Genomic DNA, 19,505 nt, shown 5'->3' on the forward strand with positions numbered 1-19,505 from the left:
CCTGGGTGAACCTTTCCTCAGGGCTTTTGAAGAAGAGAATGGAACTGGTCAGCTAAACCTGAATGGAAGTGGGATGTGCAGAAGGAAGGCTGAAAGAATGGTGATAACAAGTGATAAAAAATGGCCCAGTTTTGTAGGCACATGGGGTCAAAGGAGTCCTACTTTACTCTTGATGCAGCTGGAGCACAGTTGTGAACAGCAACTGTGCGGGTACCATGGCAATGACCAAAATTATTTGGGTATAAATTTTCATTGCTGGCACGTGTGGGAGGAAATATTTTGTAAATATGAGGTGACCTACTACTCAATGAAATTATTCAAATCAGTTTTTAAAAAAATCTGGTTATGAAGAATTTAGGGAATAAAGTACACAAACTGCAGTTAGCATACCTGACCAAGAAGACACAAAATTTCAGCCCACTCAAATTTGTCACACTTGTGACTATGGAGGACTCATAGCAGCTGGCTGGATGCTTGACACTGTCCATATGGATGCCATCACTGGGTTGCCAGCTGTCCAGTAAAAGAGTGGAAAACAGTCCTTGGCGTCTCCAAAAGAAAGTAAGATCAACCCCTTTTTTTCACTATTTCTTTGCATTTTTTAAAAGTCATTTGTACTTTTTGGTATGAAGGGGTGTGTATAGCAGTGAGTTCAACAGTTGGACATGCAGAAAAATGCTCCCTTTTACTGATTTTTAATTCTGCTAGTTGACAATTTCAAACATTGCCTCTAGCTGTGTTACAAGAAGTTTTGAATTTTCTTTCTGTATTCACCTTCCATGCATCACTTATGGTTGTGCAGCAAGCTAAGCTGCCTTTTTACAACCCTTTTCTACTCAGTCTTTCCTTTGATACAACTCTGTGCTCAATCTCTCCCCATTTTCACAGGATATCCAGTATGTGAACCACGAAGTTGTCCTCACTTATTTTTTCTTTTGTCTAACTTGGATTTCCTTTTATTTAAACTAGTCCTGTAGTTCTCCAGCCATCTCTAGGCATGACTGCCCCCAATAAGATTTTATCTGGATATTTCTTCTCACTCCCTTTTCATCATTTTCTGTCTCCTTTACTCTTCTTCCAGCCGATATTGAATTCTTATTAGGTTGAGGATATAGCATTTTTCCTTCTAAGGCAAGCCAACAACAACACCTCTACTTATTTCACAGTGCAAGCTGCTATGCTGTTAATGATAAAGAATCACTTCTCCTTCCCTTGTGAAAAGACAGCCCAGTTTACCTTTCCTGCCCTGGTTTGCTCTGAGGTAAGTTGTTTTCTAAATTTCTTTCCCCAGGTGAAAATGTTGACTGCAGATGAAAGACCATGCTTGATATTGGGAGAGTGAAGTTGAGTGAAGCTGTTTTGGGGCATGCCACATTCAGGGGACCCCCCAGAGATGGGGCACATATGAGGGACAAATAGCTGAGGCAGTGCTGCTCGTTATCAGGACAGGGTCCTGCTTTAGTGTAGATGTGGAAGGGCAACAAGGTTTGTTCTGCAAAGTATGTTTATTTTGTAATGCAAATGAAAAAACAGGGTGGCCTTTGTTTCAAATTCTGTTCTGGCAGAACAGAATATAGTAGGATTTTGCATGAACTTTTCTGGCCCAACAATTTCCAATCATTGCAACTGATGTTTTGAGACAACTACAGCATTATGAAATCTCTCTGAAACCTATTGGGGCAGTTTAGTTGCTCTAAAACTTCTGACCTGTGTGTGCTTTATACATCTCTGCACCCACAAAAGTAATGTTTTTTCTTTTCTTTTGCACTGTGATAAACATCTGAACAATACAACACATTTCCTGTGGTATGTCTGATCTGAGGAGAAGGAGCACTGTAGGAGACAGCAACAAAAAGTAGGTTTGAGGCTGCAAGTACAATGCTTGTGTTTAGATGTGATCCTGGAAGAAAATGAGAGGGTTTACAGCCTGGATGATACTTTAGCACATTGTATAGGTAAGTAAGTAACCTAGAAAAAGAGTCTCAGCTGCAACTGCCATGGTAACATGTCAGCAGCTGGCAAAAAGAATCCTGCATATCTTACGCACAGGGATGGTACCAGAGGACAAACTGACAGGGGACCTCTGTAGCCACGGACAGCTGAGGAGATTTTTGTATTTAAACTAGATATTGCCTGAAAGGGCAAATCCCTCAGTTGGAGACAATTGTGCATTTTCCACAGAGTCTTGGCAACACTCTGTAGTATTATGAGTTTTGCCACAGCACGCCATGCAAAAAAGCTCGATCGCCCATGCAAGTGTAGCTATTGTGACCTGTCTGATTCTTTCATCTTTCTCTGGCACCTTCCTTCTTTCTCCCCTTTGGAATGCATGTCTCCTTGCCTCCTCTACTCCATCAGCTCAGAAGTAACCTGTCTCCTGGTGGGTTTGTTCTGGATGTCACTCTCTTTCCAATGCAAGTGCTTTATTCAAGCAACTCTGCAGGGCTCAAGACATGAATGGTGATGACAAAGGGTAAGTGACATCAGACACACACAGTCCTTGCTGCCTCATATGAAACTGTGGCACATACACCTGAGTAATGGCCTATAACCAGGAGAGATGACATTTGGCCAAGATGACCTGGAGCAGGTACACTGCCTGGGTCAGGCCAAAATGAAACAATGCAGCTTGAGATAGTGGGAGGGCTGCCAGCAGCAGAGCGGCAGGAAGGCTCCCGTATGAACCTGAAAGCAAACAAACTCACTGCCAAGTAGCACTACTCCTGCTCCAAGGAGGATCACTTATTGCAGTTTGAATTATTAGCTCATTTGTTGTAGTAAAAGAGTGTGTGGACGCAAGGCACTGTGAGGAGACCAACCTAAATTACCTCTGTGTGCAAAAAAAGGCCTGGGAGTATATTTATATCCCTGCTTTGCTATGGGACTGTTATTCAAAGCACAATATAAATCATTATGTAAAAATCAAAATACCTTTGGTCTCCGCAATGTACCTGACTTCAAAGCACAAGTTCAATAAGTTAACCAGAATTGGTAATACTTGATGTTCTAGTAGAGCCTCTATAATGTCTCATTTATACCGCTCTTAACATATGGAGCATTTGCTTTGGCAAATGAACTCAGTAATATTTGGTGCTTTCCCAGCACACAATCAAAGCACTGACTTTGTAAATCATTGCAACAAAATCACCAGTTTGGAGGAACCTTTTGCTTTCTCCATTTGCTGCACCTTCCCAACTAAAAGAAAAAAGTGAGTGCAATAATTTACTTTTATACATGGACAGTTTTTGCTGGGTCATCTTACCAATTTAGGTAAGAATAAAACAGAATAGATACAGAACAAAAATCTAAACCCCTGCATTGAAGGGTAGTGAGTCTTTATAATTATAAGCAACTTGCATATGTGACTGGGGTTTGAGACTGTCCCTAGGCCATGGACCTCTTGGAATCTGGGGCCTATTTGTTTTTCTTTCAGGGTGGAAAAACGCACACTGGGGATTCTAGCATATACACATAAATCTTGTCAGTTAAATACAGAATAATGGGAATCATCAGAGAGTAAAAATACTCCACTCTTTATGGTAAACACCATTATATTAAACATGGTAAATACTTCAGTTTTATGGTAAAAACCAAGTCCTGCCATCCCCTCCCATCCCCAGTTCCCTCTTTTTTAGGCATTTGGCTTTCTTTGCAGCTTAAAGTCTATTCCTAGTAATATTCCTTCCCCGTTCTTCCCTAAATATACATGTAGTATATAATACTACATATTATATTTATATATATGCATATATGAGTATATAATACTCATTTCATACATTTAAAGAAGTCCTTCTCAGTGAGTTTTACTAACAACTTCCCAACTAATAGTGGTTTTATATCTCAATTTTTGTGCTTCATTACAGAATTCCAGTCTGATTTCTTAATCTTTGCTGAAGTGGAAAGGTGTGTTTGTTCATTTGGGGTTATTTTTTGTTTGTTTGGCTTTTGGTTTGTTGGTTTTTTGGTATGTTTCCACCAAACAGTGAGAAAAAGGAACTTAAGGAACAGAAAAAGACATAAGGTAATTTTCTAGGTAGTCTAACGGGTCCATGAGTCAAGGTGGCATATGCTTGCTGTAGCTGAATTCCTAGCAGTACAAATCTCTTGCATTCACAGAAAGCTGGAACCCTTAATACCCATATCACCTTTGAAAACACTGCCAAAGATTTAGCAAAAATGCTTTTGGTCATATAGGCCAAGTTAAAAGACTGTACTTGCAGCCCACCCACTGGGACACAAAAAGGCAATGGTTCAAACTCCTGTGCAGGTAATGTGCGACTACAGAGGCTGAACCATTTGGAAGATAACCTCAGCTACAGTAGGAGAAAGAACAACGAAGATAATGGAAAAGAAACAGCTATAATAACCATCTGCAAGCACACATGGCCTCTACTTCAGCGCCCATAAAACTTAAAATGATAAAAGAAAAGGAAATTGCTTGCAAAATAGCAAAGATTAAACATTTCTTCTTATGCTTTTGTAGGGTTGCCCTCTTTCTGGTATTTGGAGTGCTGTGTGTACTAGTGTTCAGTGTGGAGAGAGGTACATTCAAGTCTTTCCTTCACTCCCCTTCTGCCTTGTATCTGCACACATTGTTAGGTACAGAGTGTACCCAAGGGTGCCAGCAGTATTGTCCTGCCCACCAAATCAGCTTGCATTGCCTGGGCTATGTACCCTGCCCCTCAGCTGTGTACCCTCTCCCTCTGCATGGCTGTACACAGCAACAATGCCATTGAAATAAGGGAAGAAATCCAATAATGATCACAGTCACTTCCCTAGACTAGGCTTATTTTTGCCTTTTAGTGACCAGCATAGCTTTGGGCTATCAATAGTTTTACAGCTACTACAAGTCCCTTAAGCGAGAGCAAAGTTTTACTGCCTTTTTATTGGAATGCAATGCCAAATTACATAGATGGGTCCCTCCTAAGGCTTATTTCTCTTCCAGAGTGGTACTAAGGCTTTTTCTTTCAACTGGACTGGATCCCAAGCCCAAAGCATGGGGTAGCCCCAACACAGTCCTGCAAGAAGCCAAGAGGTGCCACGGCTGAGAGCTGCTCAATGGACCCACAAAGGACATTGAGACAAAGGACAGCCTACAGCAGTTTTAAATTTCCTTATGAACTTAATAGAACTAAACCAAGACTTTTGCTAAGAGTCATTTGTGCCTTTGAAATTCATGTTGAGTTTTGTAGACTTTTAGTCATTTCAGGAAGAACTGAGCTGAATCCCCATCCCAAGTCACACCATGTGTGAGTTATTTCTCTCCTAGGAGAACAACAGTGTTTACTCCATAACTTGTAGCTGCAGACTGTTCTTTAGCCTAGGCATGAGCCTTGCATAAATTCAGAGGTCACCAATTGTTATGGTTTTATCAAGAACCTTATTAGTGATCATTAAAAATAATCTTGCTTAGAATGAGACTGCTATAGGCAAAGCCCATCTTTCCTATTTATTTTATGACTATTAATGTTTTTTTTTAATGTTTATACATTAGTGCAAGGAACAGTGTTAGCATAATTCTAGTGTAAAATAAAACCAGCTGTATCCATTATAAGTGCATTACTGCCAGGAACTGTAAATATGTTTATGCCTGATAGCCTTCTGACTCAATAATATCCTGCTATCTCTGTTGGGCAGGCAAGTTTTTAAACCAAGAAAAGACAGGTTATGATTTTCATAACCAAACTGTGTTTCTTTTTGAAGTATGTTATCTAAATTCAAATTTTAAGAAGGTCATTAAAAAAATCTGCCTGTGATTTTAAAGGAGAACAAAGTGGTGGCAAGAAGGTATGATGTGCACTAAGAACAAGTTATTCCTCCCAGATATACACATACGCAGACAAACCCTGCCATATCATACCATACAAACAATTTTAATTGTGTAGTTACAGTCAATAACCACTCCTAGTCAGAACATTTCTGCATAAAGAAAATTGTGATACACTTATAAAAACAGCCAGCTGTAACAAAATAACTGGTGTTTTCATAGCAATAAACTCATAAAAAAGAAATACACCTTTATACAGAAAATTTATACAGCTGTAGCTTTAAAATTGATTGTAAACCAAAGGAAGACACATTGCAAACATCAATTATTTTCACATTAATTGCATAAGTTTCTAAGGTGATCTATTAGTTTTATTTACCTAAGCTTATTTGCATGATAGTAAAAATTGCATACAACAATAAGAGTGAAGCTTATAGTATGAATTGCTTGGATAACATAGAGCACTTTTTATAGGCAACTGTGTAAAGCACATTTTCTCTATTTAAAACTTTTAAGACACTTTGTTTTACTGCCCATCAAAATACATTTATAAATAGAAAAAAAATCAGTATGGTAACAAGAGAAGCAATATTACATTTAACGGAAACTTCCAAAAAAATTAATTACAACATGATGCTGCAGGATCTACAAATAAATAATGAGGACTAAATCGTGTTTCACATTTTCTTTTTCATTTTCTCTAAAACCATGTAACAATGAGAATGGAAAAAAAAATACAGTGACCTTTATTTCCAAAAGAAAACAAATCTGAATTACGGCAGTGCCATATAATACAAGGCATTTGTTGGCATATGTTATCTTTAAACTGCATTCCACAGTCTATAGTTCTTTTGTAACATACAATAGAACAAGAGTAACAAACTCTTTTTATTTTATTTTTTTAAATAAATGTGATTTTTCAAAGATCAAGTGTGGAGTGCTACAGTAATAATTAAAAAACAAGAACAAAACAGAAATGAAAAAACAGTAAATCACAAAAGTTGTAATGCTTGTCTGAAGGCTCCAGAATCAAAATCACTGGTATCATGCTTATTGGGTACACTCACAGTGTATCCAGTGAACACAAATTAATATCAAACAATCCTCAACGCTTCATCTGTTGCTGCGAAGCAGTTTGTAAAATAGAGTAAAACATCTAGTGCAGTCTGCATTATCCTTTTTTTCAACTTTTGTGCAAGTTTTGGAAGATTCATTGGCCAAACAATGAATAATAAGGGTTTTTGACACAACGCAAGATGGAATTTTCATTTCATTAGTAAATACCAGCGGCACTGTTGAAAGAAAATAATACTTTTAGATCAGTCTTTCAATTCAGCATTAATCTCTGTGTTCCCTTCTACTGATAACTCTTCTTCTAGTTTAACTGAAAAAAGCGTGTTTGCATTTTTGTCTTGGATGCTGTCTTCTAAATCCTTGAGCAGCTCTTCTTCCTTGTATTCTGCAACATCCACCTCCAAACCAGAATTGTCCTTCAGCTTCCCATGGTGCTTGAGATAATATCGCTGGTTCTGAAAGAACTTGATAATGGTGTACTTGGGCAGGTCAAGCTGAGCCGAGAGAGTCTGGATTGCTTCTTCATCTGGATACAGGCCTACATCTTGTATGAAACTCTGTAGGATCCCTAGGGCCTCCACAGAAATCTTTGTTCGCGGTCGGGGTTTCTGACGATTTTCATCCTCAGATTCAGCTGGTGATGCTACTGTCGGTTGCCTTGGGGGTAGTCTGGGACCTGGCTGTTGTTGCTGTTGCTGCTGCTGTTGTTGCTGTTGCTGCTGCTGCTGCTGCAAGACAAAGAACAGCATTGTTTTGTACATGTATTCTTGCTCCTATTTTGTTACTGAGAAAATCCTGAGGAGGGACCGGGAGGAAGAAATTGCAGAGCTACAAACAAAGGCTTAGTAAGTTTAAAGAAAAAAAAGGAAGGGAAAAAAAGAAAGAACAAAACCAGCACGGTAGCTTTGCCAGACCAAAAGCACTGATGATACAACATCGGTGTGGTTTAGCTGACAAATTTTAGTGAACATGCTCCACGAGTCAAGTGCAGACAAGACAAAATGCTAAATGACATAGTACAGGATTAACTTGACCAGCTTAGCCAGAACTGTAGCAAGGGCAAAGTGAGAAAAGTGCCAGATGAGGGCAAACGTGCCGGAGCTCTGCCAGCAACGGCAGCTGCTGCCCAAAAACAAGGGCTGCAACTCTCTAGCAATAGCTAGACGAACGGGCTGGGGAGCCAGGGGGAAGGAGAGCATTTTATCTCTTTTGAGTACAGAAATATCTCACTGCTGATCTGACCTCAGCGTGCACTGAAGTCTCGTCAAACTTGCAAACATTACAACAGAATATGCTGGCTGGAAGTGCCTAATGTGGCGCTGTCAAACCCAGCCTCGACAAGGACAAAGGGATCTGGAGGTAGGAAATCTGTGTTTCCCCTTCTGGATCTGACCTCTCCTGCCTGCAGTCTCTGAGCAAGCCTGCACTGCCTGTATCCCAATAAATAAACCAGGAACAGACCTATTTACCTGCCTCTGTGTTTGTGCTGGGGATTATTTAGTTAATATTTATAAAGCACTAAGATGCAAAGCTCTAAATAAGTTGCAGTATTATTATTAGAAGGGAACATGCTGCATTCCAAAAACTCAGGCAATAAAAATGAGCCAATATGCACATCAGAAGAATAAGATAAAGCAAATCATGATGTAAATAATTAACAAGAGCTTAAAATGAAGTTTTGCAAGCATGGATTCAGAAACATTCTTAAAAGGTGAGGCACTGAGCCCTAGGGATAGAAATGTTTTTCTCATCTACCACCAGAGTACAGTACACTATAAGATCATGTTTAAAATCAAAAGTAAATTTATCAGCTACTGTTTGTGTTGACAATTCTTTTGCTGCACAGCATAGGAAGCACTGGTTAGTAAGATATTTTGGATCAGCAAATTTCTCGTCATATGATACAAACAACCAGTTATTATTAAAAAACAACCACAGCAAAACAAGCATTTGCTATCACTGCATTTTATTTCCCTTTGAGGGTCTCCCTTCAACAATTTTTGTCTTTTGGTACTGGTTTTCAGGCTTCTAGTAGCAGTTCTTTGAGACCCTAAGAAGCACAAAATGCTGTACAAATGGTATAAATACTGGAGGGATTATAATTCTGTCCACTTCCTAGGGAGGCTTGTGGTTGTGGAGACTTTGCACAGACATCCACAACGGGTTTAGAAGCCACTGCTTTAAGTAATCTTCATATTTTAAGATCTGACACAAATGCCCTGGAACTGGGGCTCCTTCCTCATCCCTGCTCAGGTCTTTCCATGCTTTATGGTCCCATTATGCTCATCCCTGAGCAGTCCCATTCAAGGCTCCTGAAGAGATTCAAGACTACTCCCAGTACATTAAATTCTTATAAGACTGGAGGCTTTGTATATACATTTTGAAAACTTGTGTCTGAGCTACATATTTATACATCTACAACAATTATCATGTAGAACAGTAGAGACAAAACTCAGGCACAATCTCCCAATCCTTAATTTTACAAGTTATTTTAAGAGATTACAATGCAACTGCTTATGTGAATAATATTTATGAGATCAAACAGACAACTTTTATCAACAAGGCAAGAAAATCTAAGTAAGTGGCATAGCGGTTGAATGTTTATACTATGCATAAGCTTCTCCTTTTATCCCCTTAAGAAGCAATTTTATTAAAAACAATGTACATTTTCAAACAAGTGCTGTTTTATTACTTAATATAGATCTTTCTCTCTCTTTTTGCTAAATCAAACAGCAAGTTTCCAGGCTTTCACAATTATTTTAGTACTTGATATCCTAAGGGATTGTCTTATTCAGTTTGCTTTATCTTTAATATACACTCGTGTTGTTTCTGGCTGCGAGATAACTCTATCCTTCCTAGCTTTGTAAATATTTTTCTGTATAGGTAATACAAGTGATACACAGGGTCTCAGCTGAGGCTGGAAAAGCATGGGGTAATATCTGCCCTTTAAGAAGGAGCAGTTACAAGGTTGACCTCAGGCCTTTTGCGAGAAGTGATTAAAGAGTCCCCAGCTCAGAGAGACAGCAGTCCCCACTGACAACCTGGGCTACACAGCTTAGCACAACAGCCAGCTCCACTCCCGACTGGCAGCACTTGTGCCAGCAAAAAAGGGCGTGTGCAGCTCCTGCAGGAAGCCCGCTGGTGCTGCCCTGAAGCAGAGGGCAGCTCTTCCAAGCCTCATGGTGTGGGTCTTGTATCCCCTCCTCTCTCTCCCTGACATGGTGCCCTTGTGCCAGCTCACCTGCGGAGCAGCACCCAGCCAAGGTCCAGCGGTCAGCAGGCCTGGTAGGAAAGCGCCTCTATGCTCTCCTTTCCCAAGGGTGGTGGGAGAGGGGCTCTGAAGGAAAAACAAACAAATATTGACTCACCCCAGTCTCAATTGGGGTTAAAGTGGGATGAGAAATCCCCTTCCCTTAACTCCTACCCAGGACAAGCTGCCACTGCTGAGGGTTCTTGCTTGGATTTTGAACACCAGCACAACAAGGTCCTCCTGGTCTGCTAGGAAGGAAGACCATTGACCGGTGCCACACACCCCTGCCTTTGGCCCTGGTGCCTGTCCAGGCAGGCACAGCCAGCACGGGGCTCACCCTGTCCCGCACACAGCCGCCTCTGCACTACCACCACACGTTAGCAAACATCAGCGAACCAGAACAAGAACCGTGGGTGGTCGCACGGTCTCCTCTGAACTGCGGTGGTGGATGGCAGCGCGCTCTTATCTTGCACAGGGAGACCCGCGTACAGCCTGACCAGAAGGGAAGAAACACTAATTTCCTTTGCTCCGTTTAAAGCTTTATTTACTTAGTGCTCTGCTGGATTGGCCAAGGTAAACTAACCTGAATCTGTTCTGCTGGCACATGGATAATGTGGGAAGGCCTGTCACCATGGTGATGAACTGCATTGCTTTCTTGTTCATAAATGGCATCACGTTCAGGCTGAGGAAGACTGAGGAACCTTCGGATCATGGAGAGATTCTCCCAGAGGGTCCTGTTTTCTGGTGACGGATCTTCTTTCCAACGTAACAGCTCACAGAGCCACCCCTTGAAGACAAAACCAGCAAAACATTAGGTATTTTTTCATGACATTGCAAGGGGCAAAATGAGGGTGAAATATGTACTTTAGAGGTGTCGCATTCTCTCATCCTCTCACTTGATCAAAAGGGCTTTCACTGCACAGGCTGGGCTTAAAGCAAACACCAATGCACAGAGAGGCTGCCCAGCCATTTCACAGACCCTTACCAACCATAGGCATTTTGGAAAGCCTCTTCCCCTTGGTCTCACACCACAGCGCTGCTATTTGTTTGCTTGACTGTAGGGCTGCCTAACATAAATCACAGCAGTAGAGGAACTCCCTAAAATCTCTTCAAAAGACAGGAATCCTATGACTAGATGCAGTCAAGCGATAACTTCTTAATTTTTGCTACAAGAAGAGGTTTCTCTGCAGGTGAACTTATTTTAAGTGATACATAACTGTTTCCAGATTGTCCTCAAAGAAAAAAACCAGTCTCTCAGTTTTATGTACAGGATTATTAGGGGTTGGGGGGAAGGAAGATGTGCTCTAGCTGCTGATACACCCTTTATACATTTCTACGTCAAGGACAGGAAGGTGCCTATGAGTCTTTGGGGTACATAATATGAAGTCAGCTACAGAATCCCCTGCAAGAATTGAAGCAGTGGCTAATTTGCTTCCAAAAGAGACATATGAGTTCATCACGAAAATTTAATGTTTCTTTACATCTTCTTAAAATTCAATTGGGGAATTTTTTTTTTCTCAACTGTGCACTGGTGGTTCTAAAAGAGGAATGCAAACCCTCTAGCTAGGACAGTGTACATCAGCAGAAATTTTCTAGTATATTAAAATTTAGGAACAAAATATTACATGTATAAAACATGCATATTTCCTTTATTTTAGCTTCAAGGATCTGTTTTCAAAAATAGGTCCATGCAGTTTTATTTCTTAATGCTGTAGGAAAGATAATGTGACATTTTATTGAATCAACAAATAATATAAATGTACAGAAGCTTTTAGGTCCTTTTTATATGTACCAGTAGAAGATAAATGTTTTATCCAGACTGGTTTACTAACATATACAATAGACTCATAGATATAATATAGATATGTGTTTTCTTGAGGATACTCATATCTTTAGCTAATAGTTAATAAATGCAGTGTAAAAATATTCCCACAACAGGAAGACTAAAAGTAAACAAATAACGTTAATGCATTCATACTGTATATGAAAATATTTAGTGAGGTATGTATAGAAATTGGAAGTATATTTGCTTGGATATAAGTGAAAAACTGAACAAATTACACAGAAGAAAAAGCCCCCAAGAAACTATCAAAATGACAAATGTTATAGAGATGGTGGTAGCAGAGCTGAAAAAGCAAAAATTTAAATGGGGCCAAAATACGCCAGGTGCTCACGAGGTGTGTGAGGAAGGGAGTGGAGACAGGAGAGAGCAGGGGCAGCAAAGGGCTCCCCTGCACTCTAGGAATGGAGCACACCTCATTCCTTGACCATGCACTGAGTGGAGATGCTGGGTATTGCCCCAGGGTTTAGCATGATGACTTGGAAATGTGGCCAAATGCCTTCATACAGAGCACACAACACTCAGCCTGTCCTGGCTGGAATTGTATGGCATGTTTTCCAAACAGTGGCAAGGGTCTCTGGAATCTCACTGGAATGTATTAGCAAGGCAAGCTCCCCCTGCCCCTAACAAAAACAGCATGTTGCTCATGGCTCTCTGCTCAGCTTGCATCCACAGGGACACTAAGTGCTGGATTATGCTCAGCAGCAGTATTCCTTTATTGCAGGAAGTTAAAAGTGGTGCACTCAGAAAGCAGAGGCAGCTTCTTGGGGACGGAGGAGAGATGACGGTGAAGATAAACCAATCTAGACCTTTTAACTGAAGAGCAGTTACACAATTCTTAATTAAAGAACCCCAAAGCCACAAACCATCCCATGCCAAAGAGGAAACATTGTCCTTTGGTTGTCTGGAATCTGCACTGCTTTACACTGAAACTGTTGGTTTTCTTTCTAAAGTGGTGAAAGAAAGAGCAGAGCTGTCTATTGTGACAGTTTGGTGGAAGAAAAAAAAAAAAAGACAAGACAACCCATCTCCACCCATGACACCTCCCCAAGGCACACACACAAGCTTGAAAGAAGTTGCACCATGCATTTAGAAGCTGCACATGTTTTGTCTGCTGACCATGGGAATCACAGGGTTTGTTTTTTCATAAAAATGCAGTAGAAACCCTTTATAATTAAAAAATATCCAGTAGAAAAAATAATTCATAGGTAATAACATTTTCTGTTGATGAAACATATTTCACAACAGTTTTTGTTAACTAAGAAATACCTTCTGCCCTTACTGTCTTTTCTGTTTCTGTATTTACTAGGTCAGACCTTATTTTTATTAACTACTGATAGCTAACATTGCATTTCCAACGTTTTCCTCTCAATTTTTGCACTGAAATAATACTTCTAATGCCTTATCTAAAATTATTTGATGAATTGTAACCTGAAACATGTCTCTGCTAGCCTTTCAGGGATTTTGAGATAATGAAGACAGATACTTCTGACAGGGTACACAGAAAAGATTACTGTTCTACCAAAATGTCTCTACTCCACTTGGCATATCTTTAAAGAAGTAGACACACTCTGATGAAACATTTGCTGGAAAACATGGAAACAAACAACTGAATTCTTTTACAATTACAAGGATAGAAACAATTTTTGGTCTTCATGGTTTATTTCTGTACATTTTTATGAAAGCTGATCTCACCAATGTTCTCAGATGAGATAGTGGACGGACAGCAAGAGAGGCTGTAGGGGCTTAGTTGGTTAAGAGAGTAAGAACTTTATCCCAATATGCTTTCTTTTGGTTCAAGACAAACAATTAAAAATAGAAGTATTAATTTAGTTTCTGGTTCAGAATTCTGTACATGAAATAAAGCTCATTCATAAAAGTCACTTACATGAGAAAGCATGAAATGTTTTCACAAAATTTAGGAAAAAAAATCATCCAGACTTTTCTAATGGTTAATTTTAAGTTATGTAAAATTTATAAGTTTTGTTTCCATTTGATCTAAAAAGGGTATGAAGTGCTGCAGATAATGCAGCTGAATTTACAAGTGAATGTAACAGGGCTGATTTTTCTCCTTTCATACTTTTTTAAGTCTAGAGCAATTTCTGCCTAGTTTCCTTTTTTTTCTTGTCTTTATAGTTTTACAGGAAGTGGAAATGGCCACAAAATAATAAGGAAATATTTATAAATCAGATTAGATCACAACCGGTTTATACAGCATATAGAGTACATTGTTAAGAAAACAGCATTAAATTAATGAAGTTGATGCATTTATGCAGAAAGGCAAACCCCCCAAAAACTCTGCAATGACATTGGGAACAACCTTGATTTTAAAACAGAGTAAATTTGCCAGGCAACATTACACTGAATATAAAGAGAGTACAAAGCAAAATATAAACATTAGCCACATGTAAATATGTTTGGAGAACTTTCAGGATGTTACTACTTTTCAAACTGACAAAGTTTAATTTGACACCTTCTGTTCTAAAACCTTTGTTTCTATTCAAAATCACGCCTTTAGCTGCTATCAATCACTATGCTCTCCCTATTACTTAAAATACTGGCATGGGCCCTGGATAAGCTGAAAATGCCATGCAGATGAATTCTGAGATAATATGTTCAAACCTGTTATATACAACACAAATCCTGTAAAGTTATGTATTGTAAACCTACATTTATTGGGAACTAAAAGTCTTAAATCCATCTGCTACAAAGAAAATACTGTTATGCACTTTCAAGTAACCAAGTACCATCTGCAAAGGTCTTGCTACAGTAAGCAAGAAAATGGTGAAAAAAAAAAAGATGCTAAACCTAAGATATTTAAAATAAATAAGAGTCTTCTGTCTGGTTTTCTGATAGGGATTTAGTAAAGAAACACAAGACATTAGAGGAAAAAAAACCTGTGAAAGCTGAACTGCCAAACTATTGCAGGAAAAGCGCAAAGAGGATAACTGCCAAAACTTAGGCTCTGCAATACCCATGAGCATGCTTATTTTAAAGAAAGCATCTATGCATTTTATCCATATATCCAAATTCTATTCTTTTCAGTTAGACCTCTGCTGTGCCTAAATAAAATCCTCTGCTCTTTCACATAGAGTTTCTAATAAAATATTCTTCTATTCTTTATTATTGAAAGGAAAAAGAAATCTACACCTAAGGTGCAAATATCTACCCTAATAAGGATAGCCTTACAATAATGAAAAATGTTCTCTGGCCAAAGCTTTCCAAATCAGCAACAAACACACCTAGTCTGAGAAGGGAAGGCTACAAGGTGAAGCAATTGAACTTGTTTGGTTAATTTGTTACATTGATAATAATTTGCCAAATGATGAATATTTCTTACAGAATAACAACGACTTCAGCATTTTTTAGAAAGGGTGTAGCTTAAATCTAAAAAGGGAAAACATTTTAGAGGATCAATGCTAAGACATGCTCAGGCTTTTTTGCTTATAGTATATTTAAGATTATTTTGTATCATTCTCTGAGGCATATAGTGTAATAAAAATCTATGGTGTTAAAAGAAATCAATCTAAATAGAGAGGTATTTGATACCAACATTTTAGCAGAAAGTGTGAATTGCATTTCAGCATCTACCGTGAACAAAGACTAAGTACATAATCCATTAAATAGTACTTCTAACTAAAAAAAATTGAGTATTGTAGACTAAACTAAAGTAGGCATTTTGAATGAGCACATTTTCAGCAACTAACTAGAAAGCTAGCAATTTATCATGCAACAAATAATTTTCTACTTTTAAAAGAATCTGTAAGTGTTACTTATGCTAATGAAGACTGTTTTTAATCTGCCCACAAACATGCTAATAGAGGGCAATTTTTATTATTTACAATGCTGAAGGCACTCCAGTTTATAGAACACAGATATGAAATTACACTTGGTAAAATGGGCTCTTAATTGTCTGAGCAATCCAAATCCTTCACCTTTAACAGGAAAGCTTATAGACAAAACAAAGGAAAAGAACTCAAGGAGTAAACTTTAAATATTGACTTTTTCCCCTTCAAAAGCCATCCGACTTGCTTTACAATCTCATTATTGTTCCAAACGGCTGCACTCATCTTAGATACTTCTATTTCTTTACTCAACAGATTCCACATGCACAAGGGAAGAAAAAGGGCCAACAGAACCACTACCATATGTGCATATAGTATTAGTCTTTAGTATTAAACTTGTAAGCTGCACATTGCACAGAAAGGTTGCTTTTGGAAAAGTCATAATACTTTGAGTGAGATACATAATGGTAGCAAAGGAGTACTGAAAGCATTTTAAATTATTTACTAGGTTAAAAGGGTGAAATGGTACTTTAAATACATCAAATTTCATCATCTGGGCCATTTTTTGGTGGCAAAGTGGTATTGATCTTTCCAAATGCTTAAAATTAACTATTTCCAGAAGGTCATTATTTGATTAAAGGCATTAAAGTTGAGGGCAAGAAATGATGCACTTTGTCTTCTTTCCCATTCAAATAATCGTGTAATTTAATCAGAACTATCCCTTCATGTCCTGTAATAAAAATGTTTGTCTTAAGATATTGTTCTTTACCTAACATATTAACCTTTAAATGTTATGAAGTTCTTAAGAATAATCTCTGCTTAGAGAAGATTCTTCCATAATGCAATGAAAGGATCTCCAGCATTTAAATTGATAAGGCCAAATTTCCCCTACACATTGATTGGAAAATGCATTAAACCCTTCAACTGAGATTTCTCACAGTGTTGAACAGGATCAAAAATTCAGGGAGTTCTGAATCAGTAAACTCATGCACATGGCATTGAGAAGCAAAAATAAGCAAATGTCACTTCAGCACAAACAAATATGACCAATAAGTAACAATGGACATTGCTTATTTTCTCTGGGAAATGCTGTTTGTGCTACATTTACATTATCTGAAAAAACAGAACAGGGAAAACGGGGAAAACCCACTGCAGGGTAAGAACAGAGCATTTAATTCAAAATTCATTTTCATGCTAAGATCCCTTAAATCTGACTTCTTTCTGTGTGAAATACCTGTGGGTTCAGACGTGGGAACAAGCCTACATGACATGAGCAGTCCTTTTTACCCTTAGATGTTATTCCGGAATTTCCTGCCGCAGGAAAATTCATTCTGACTGCAGGTTTATCTTTCCTAAAATACATAAAGTGTCCTAGCTAGCTCCTATGCAAAGCTGAATAGACTTAAGTGCTTCACAGGGGAACTGAAGGCTATTAAAAGAAAAGCCACTGGGTATTTTTATAAAGAACTGGGAAAACTAATAACCTATCGGACTTAGCAAAGTTTAATACTGACCAAAACACTTGTTTAATGTTAATTTTAGTTAAATTTGAGTTAATTTTAGCTCATTTTTTCAGGAAATTTTAGGCACTGATTTCCTTCTGTGAGGCATATAGTTTTGACTAATTTTAAAAACAGCAGTGAATATTCAATACTTTGGGATTTTCCTATTTTTCTAAGAAAATTGTGCATCTTGAACATAGGAAGCAAAAGCTTATTTTCAGCTGGTTCCAGAAGATGAGAAGAGATACCAGAATATGAATTCTCTTCTTGATATGTGGCCTAAAGTAATAATAAATGTACCCAGAACAATGGTTGCATTAGTATTTTATTTACACTAATCAGCCTTAAGTTTTGCCTTTGAGCATTGTCCTAAATCAGAGAAAGTTTGAAACCTGAATCTGTCCTTTATCTCTAGATATTCCTGGTTCATCTATTTCACTGGCTTTCACTACTAGAATGTTGAAAAGGGAAGCCAGATGTGGATTTTAAGTAAATCCGTATCTACTATCATCATAGATGAGATTTGAAACTGAAAACCCCACAACCTCATAACAGCTTTTCAGAAGAAAGGTAAACTTCACTGGCAGAAAAAAACTTCCTTTGAATAATACTGAGACAGATCATGCCATTCCTTAACTTTCTTATCCAACCTATTATTCATCTGTGTCTGCATGGTACCTCCACCTTTTGTCTGTGTGGTGAAAAACAAATGACCAAATGCTTAGCAGTGGTACACAAATTTTCAGTGATATTTTAGGGGAAAAGGATTCCTAATGTCTCTTCATCCCTCTGCCTTTTTCTCTCCCTAGCTGTAGCATTTCAAAGTTAAATACATATTTCTATTCTTGTAAACATCCAAACAAATAAATAGGAAAGGGAAATTTGCTAAAGCAATGTCTAAAATTCAATGACAAGCATCCAACAAGTACAGAAACAAAATGATGTGGAGAGCTGTTGTGCTCTCCCACAGCCTTGTCTGTCATACCACACCTCTGTTTCTACACAGAGCCATGGTGGGTGGCCAAAGACAGTGCTTGCAAAAAACTACCTAGATTAAGGTTTGAGGCTGTATCAAAACTGGTTCGTGTGTCCACTGTGCATGAGCACTGCAGACAACACCAGCTCCTGGACAGAAAAAACCTGACCTGTAACTCTAAACCTGACTGAAAACATAAGTATCATTACTTTTAGTTGAGTACAGAGGAAATTCAATAATCTAAATGAAGGGCTTCTCCCAAGCTTGGTTTCTTTGCTCTCAGCTTCCTTCACCTTTTCTTTCCCCTGTTCAAATGCATCTTTTTTACAGCATTGCCTTCAATTACCTAGCAATGATAGATACCTCATCAAAACCACAATGTATATACCTTTGAAAATCTTATATAAATGCAACTACATTCATATGCAAAAGGAGAAAAAAGTAATAGATGCAAAAAAGAATGGGTGTAGCTTTACTCTGCCTTCCTGTCCTCCAGATTCTTCCTCTTTCACACACACCTGATTCAATTGGCATTGTAACTGTGAGAGAACATCTGACAAAAATGGACTTAACAATAATAAAAATAACATAGAAAGAAAATCACCAGCTAATTATTAAATAAGCCAGTCTTAGTCTGGTACATTACTTTTTATAGTACAGCCATATAAAATGGGTCAATGGGTTTCACAGAAGGTGACTGATAATATATATCAGCCCTTTATTTTTTATTTAACTAGAAAGAAGTACTGATTTCACTGCAATATCAATGTGTCCCTTGAAAGTAAATACAACCCTAAATTCAGCCACGACCCTTAACAGCCCACATTTATTTTTTCTTAAACATGCAATCAATTTTGGATGGCAGCTATATCTGCAGTTTAGTTAGAGAAGAGTCTTTAACAGAAAGTGCCTGGCAATTTTAAAAATCTTTTTTACTACTATCAATTTACAGTGAACAGCAAATGTTTACTATTACATTGCTTAAAGAGATTTAACATTTGCTTTGGGGGAAAAGACCCCCAGTAAAAGATCCATCGGGCCAAAGTGTCACTTTTGTAATTACTTATATGTTAACCCATCATGTTGTTATATATATATTTTTTTTTAAATATTATAATTTCCCAGATGGAGCAATTTAATTTCATGGCTTCTTGTCACATGTTTTTTCCTTTCCAGAATTCATTTTGGATCAGGGGAAGATCTACCACACATTAAGGAATCACAGGCTCACAGATATTTGGACTTCATTGTAAATGCAGTTCAGCTGACAAGATATTCCAACAAGTGACATCATTCCAAAACATACACAGC

The 19,505-nt window shown here is 38.2% G+C and overlaps 1 protein-coding gene across 8 annotated transcripts in view; it reads right to left on the minus strand.

The window, feature by feature from the left end:
• Positions 1 to 5,852: 5,852 nt before the first annotated feature.
• The window catches only part of SATB1 (SATB homeobox 1), a 92,280-nt gene continuing 78,627 nt past the window's right edge, over positions 5,853 to 19,505 (minus strand). For 5 of the 8 annotated variants that reach the window (XM_030232731.2, XM_018909581.3, XM_018909582.3 and 2 more), the window contains 3 exons: positions 10,675 to 10,878; positions 10,083 to 10,178; positions 5,853 to 7,569 (listed from right to left, as the gene is read on the minus strand). In XM_030232731.2, the coding sequence (XP_030088591.1) occupies positions 7,087 to 7,569; positions 10,083 to 10,178; positions 10,675 to 10,878 (783 nt within the window). In that variant the 3' untranslated portion in view covers positions 5,853 to 7,086. The remainder of the gene's footprint in view (positions 7,570 to 10,082; positions 10,179 to 10,674; positions 10,879 to 19,505) is intronic. The other 3 variants (XM_050970686.1, XM_050970688.1, XM_050970687.1) reach the window with 3 other exon arrangements.

Source organism: Serinus canaria, chromosome 2 (genome assembly GCF_022539315.1).
Source record: "Serinus canaria isolate serCan28SL12 chromosome 2, serCan2020, whole genome shotgun sequence".
NCBI classification, from domain to species: domain Eukaryota; kingdom Metazoa; phylum Chordata; class Aves; order Passeriformes; family Fringillidae; genus Serinus; species Serinus canaria.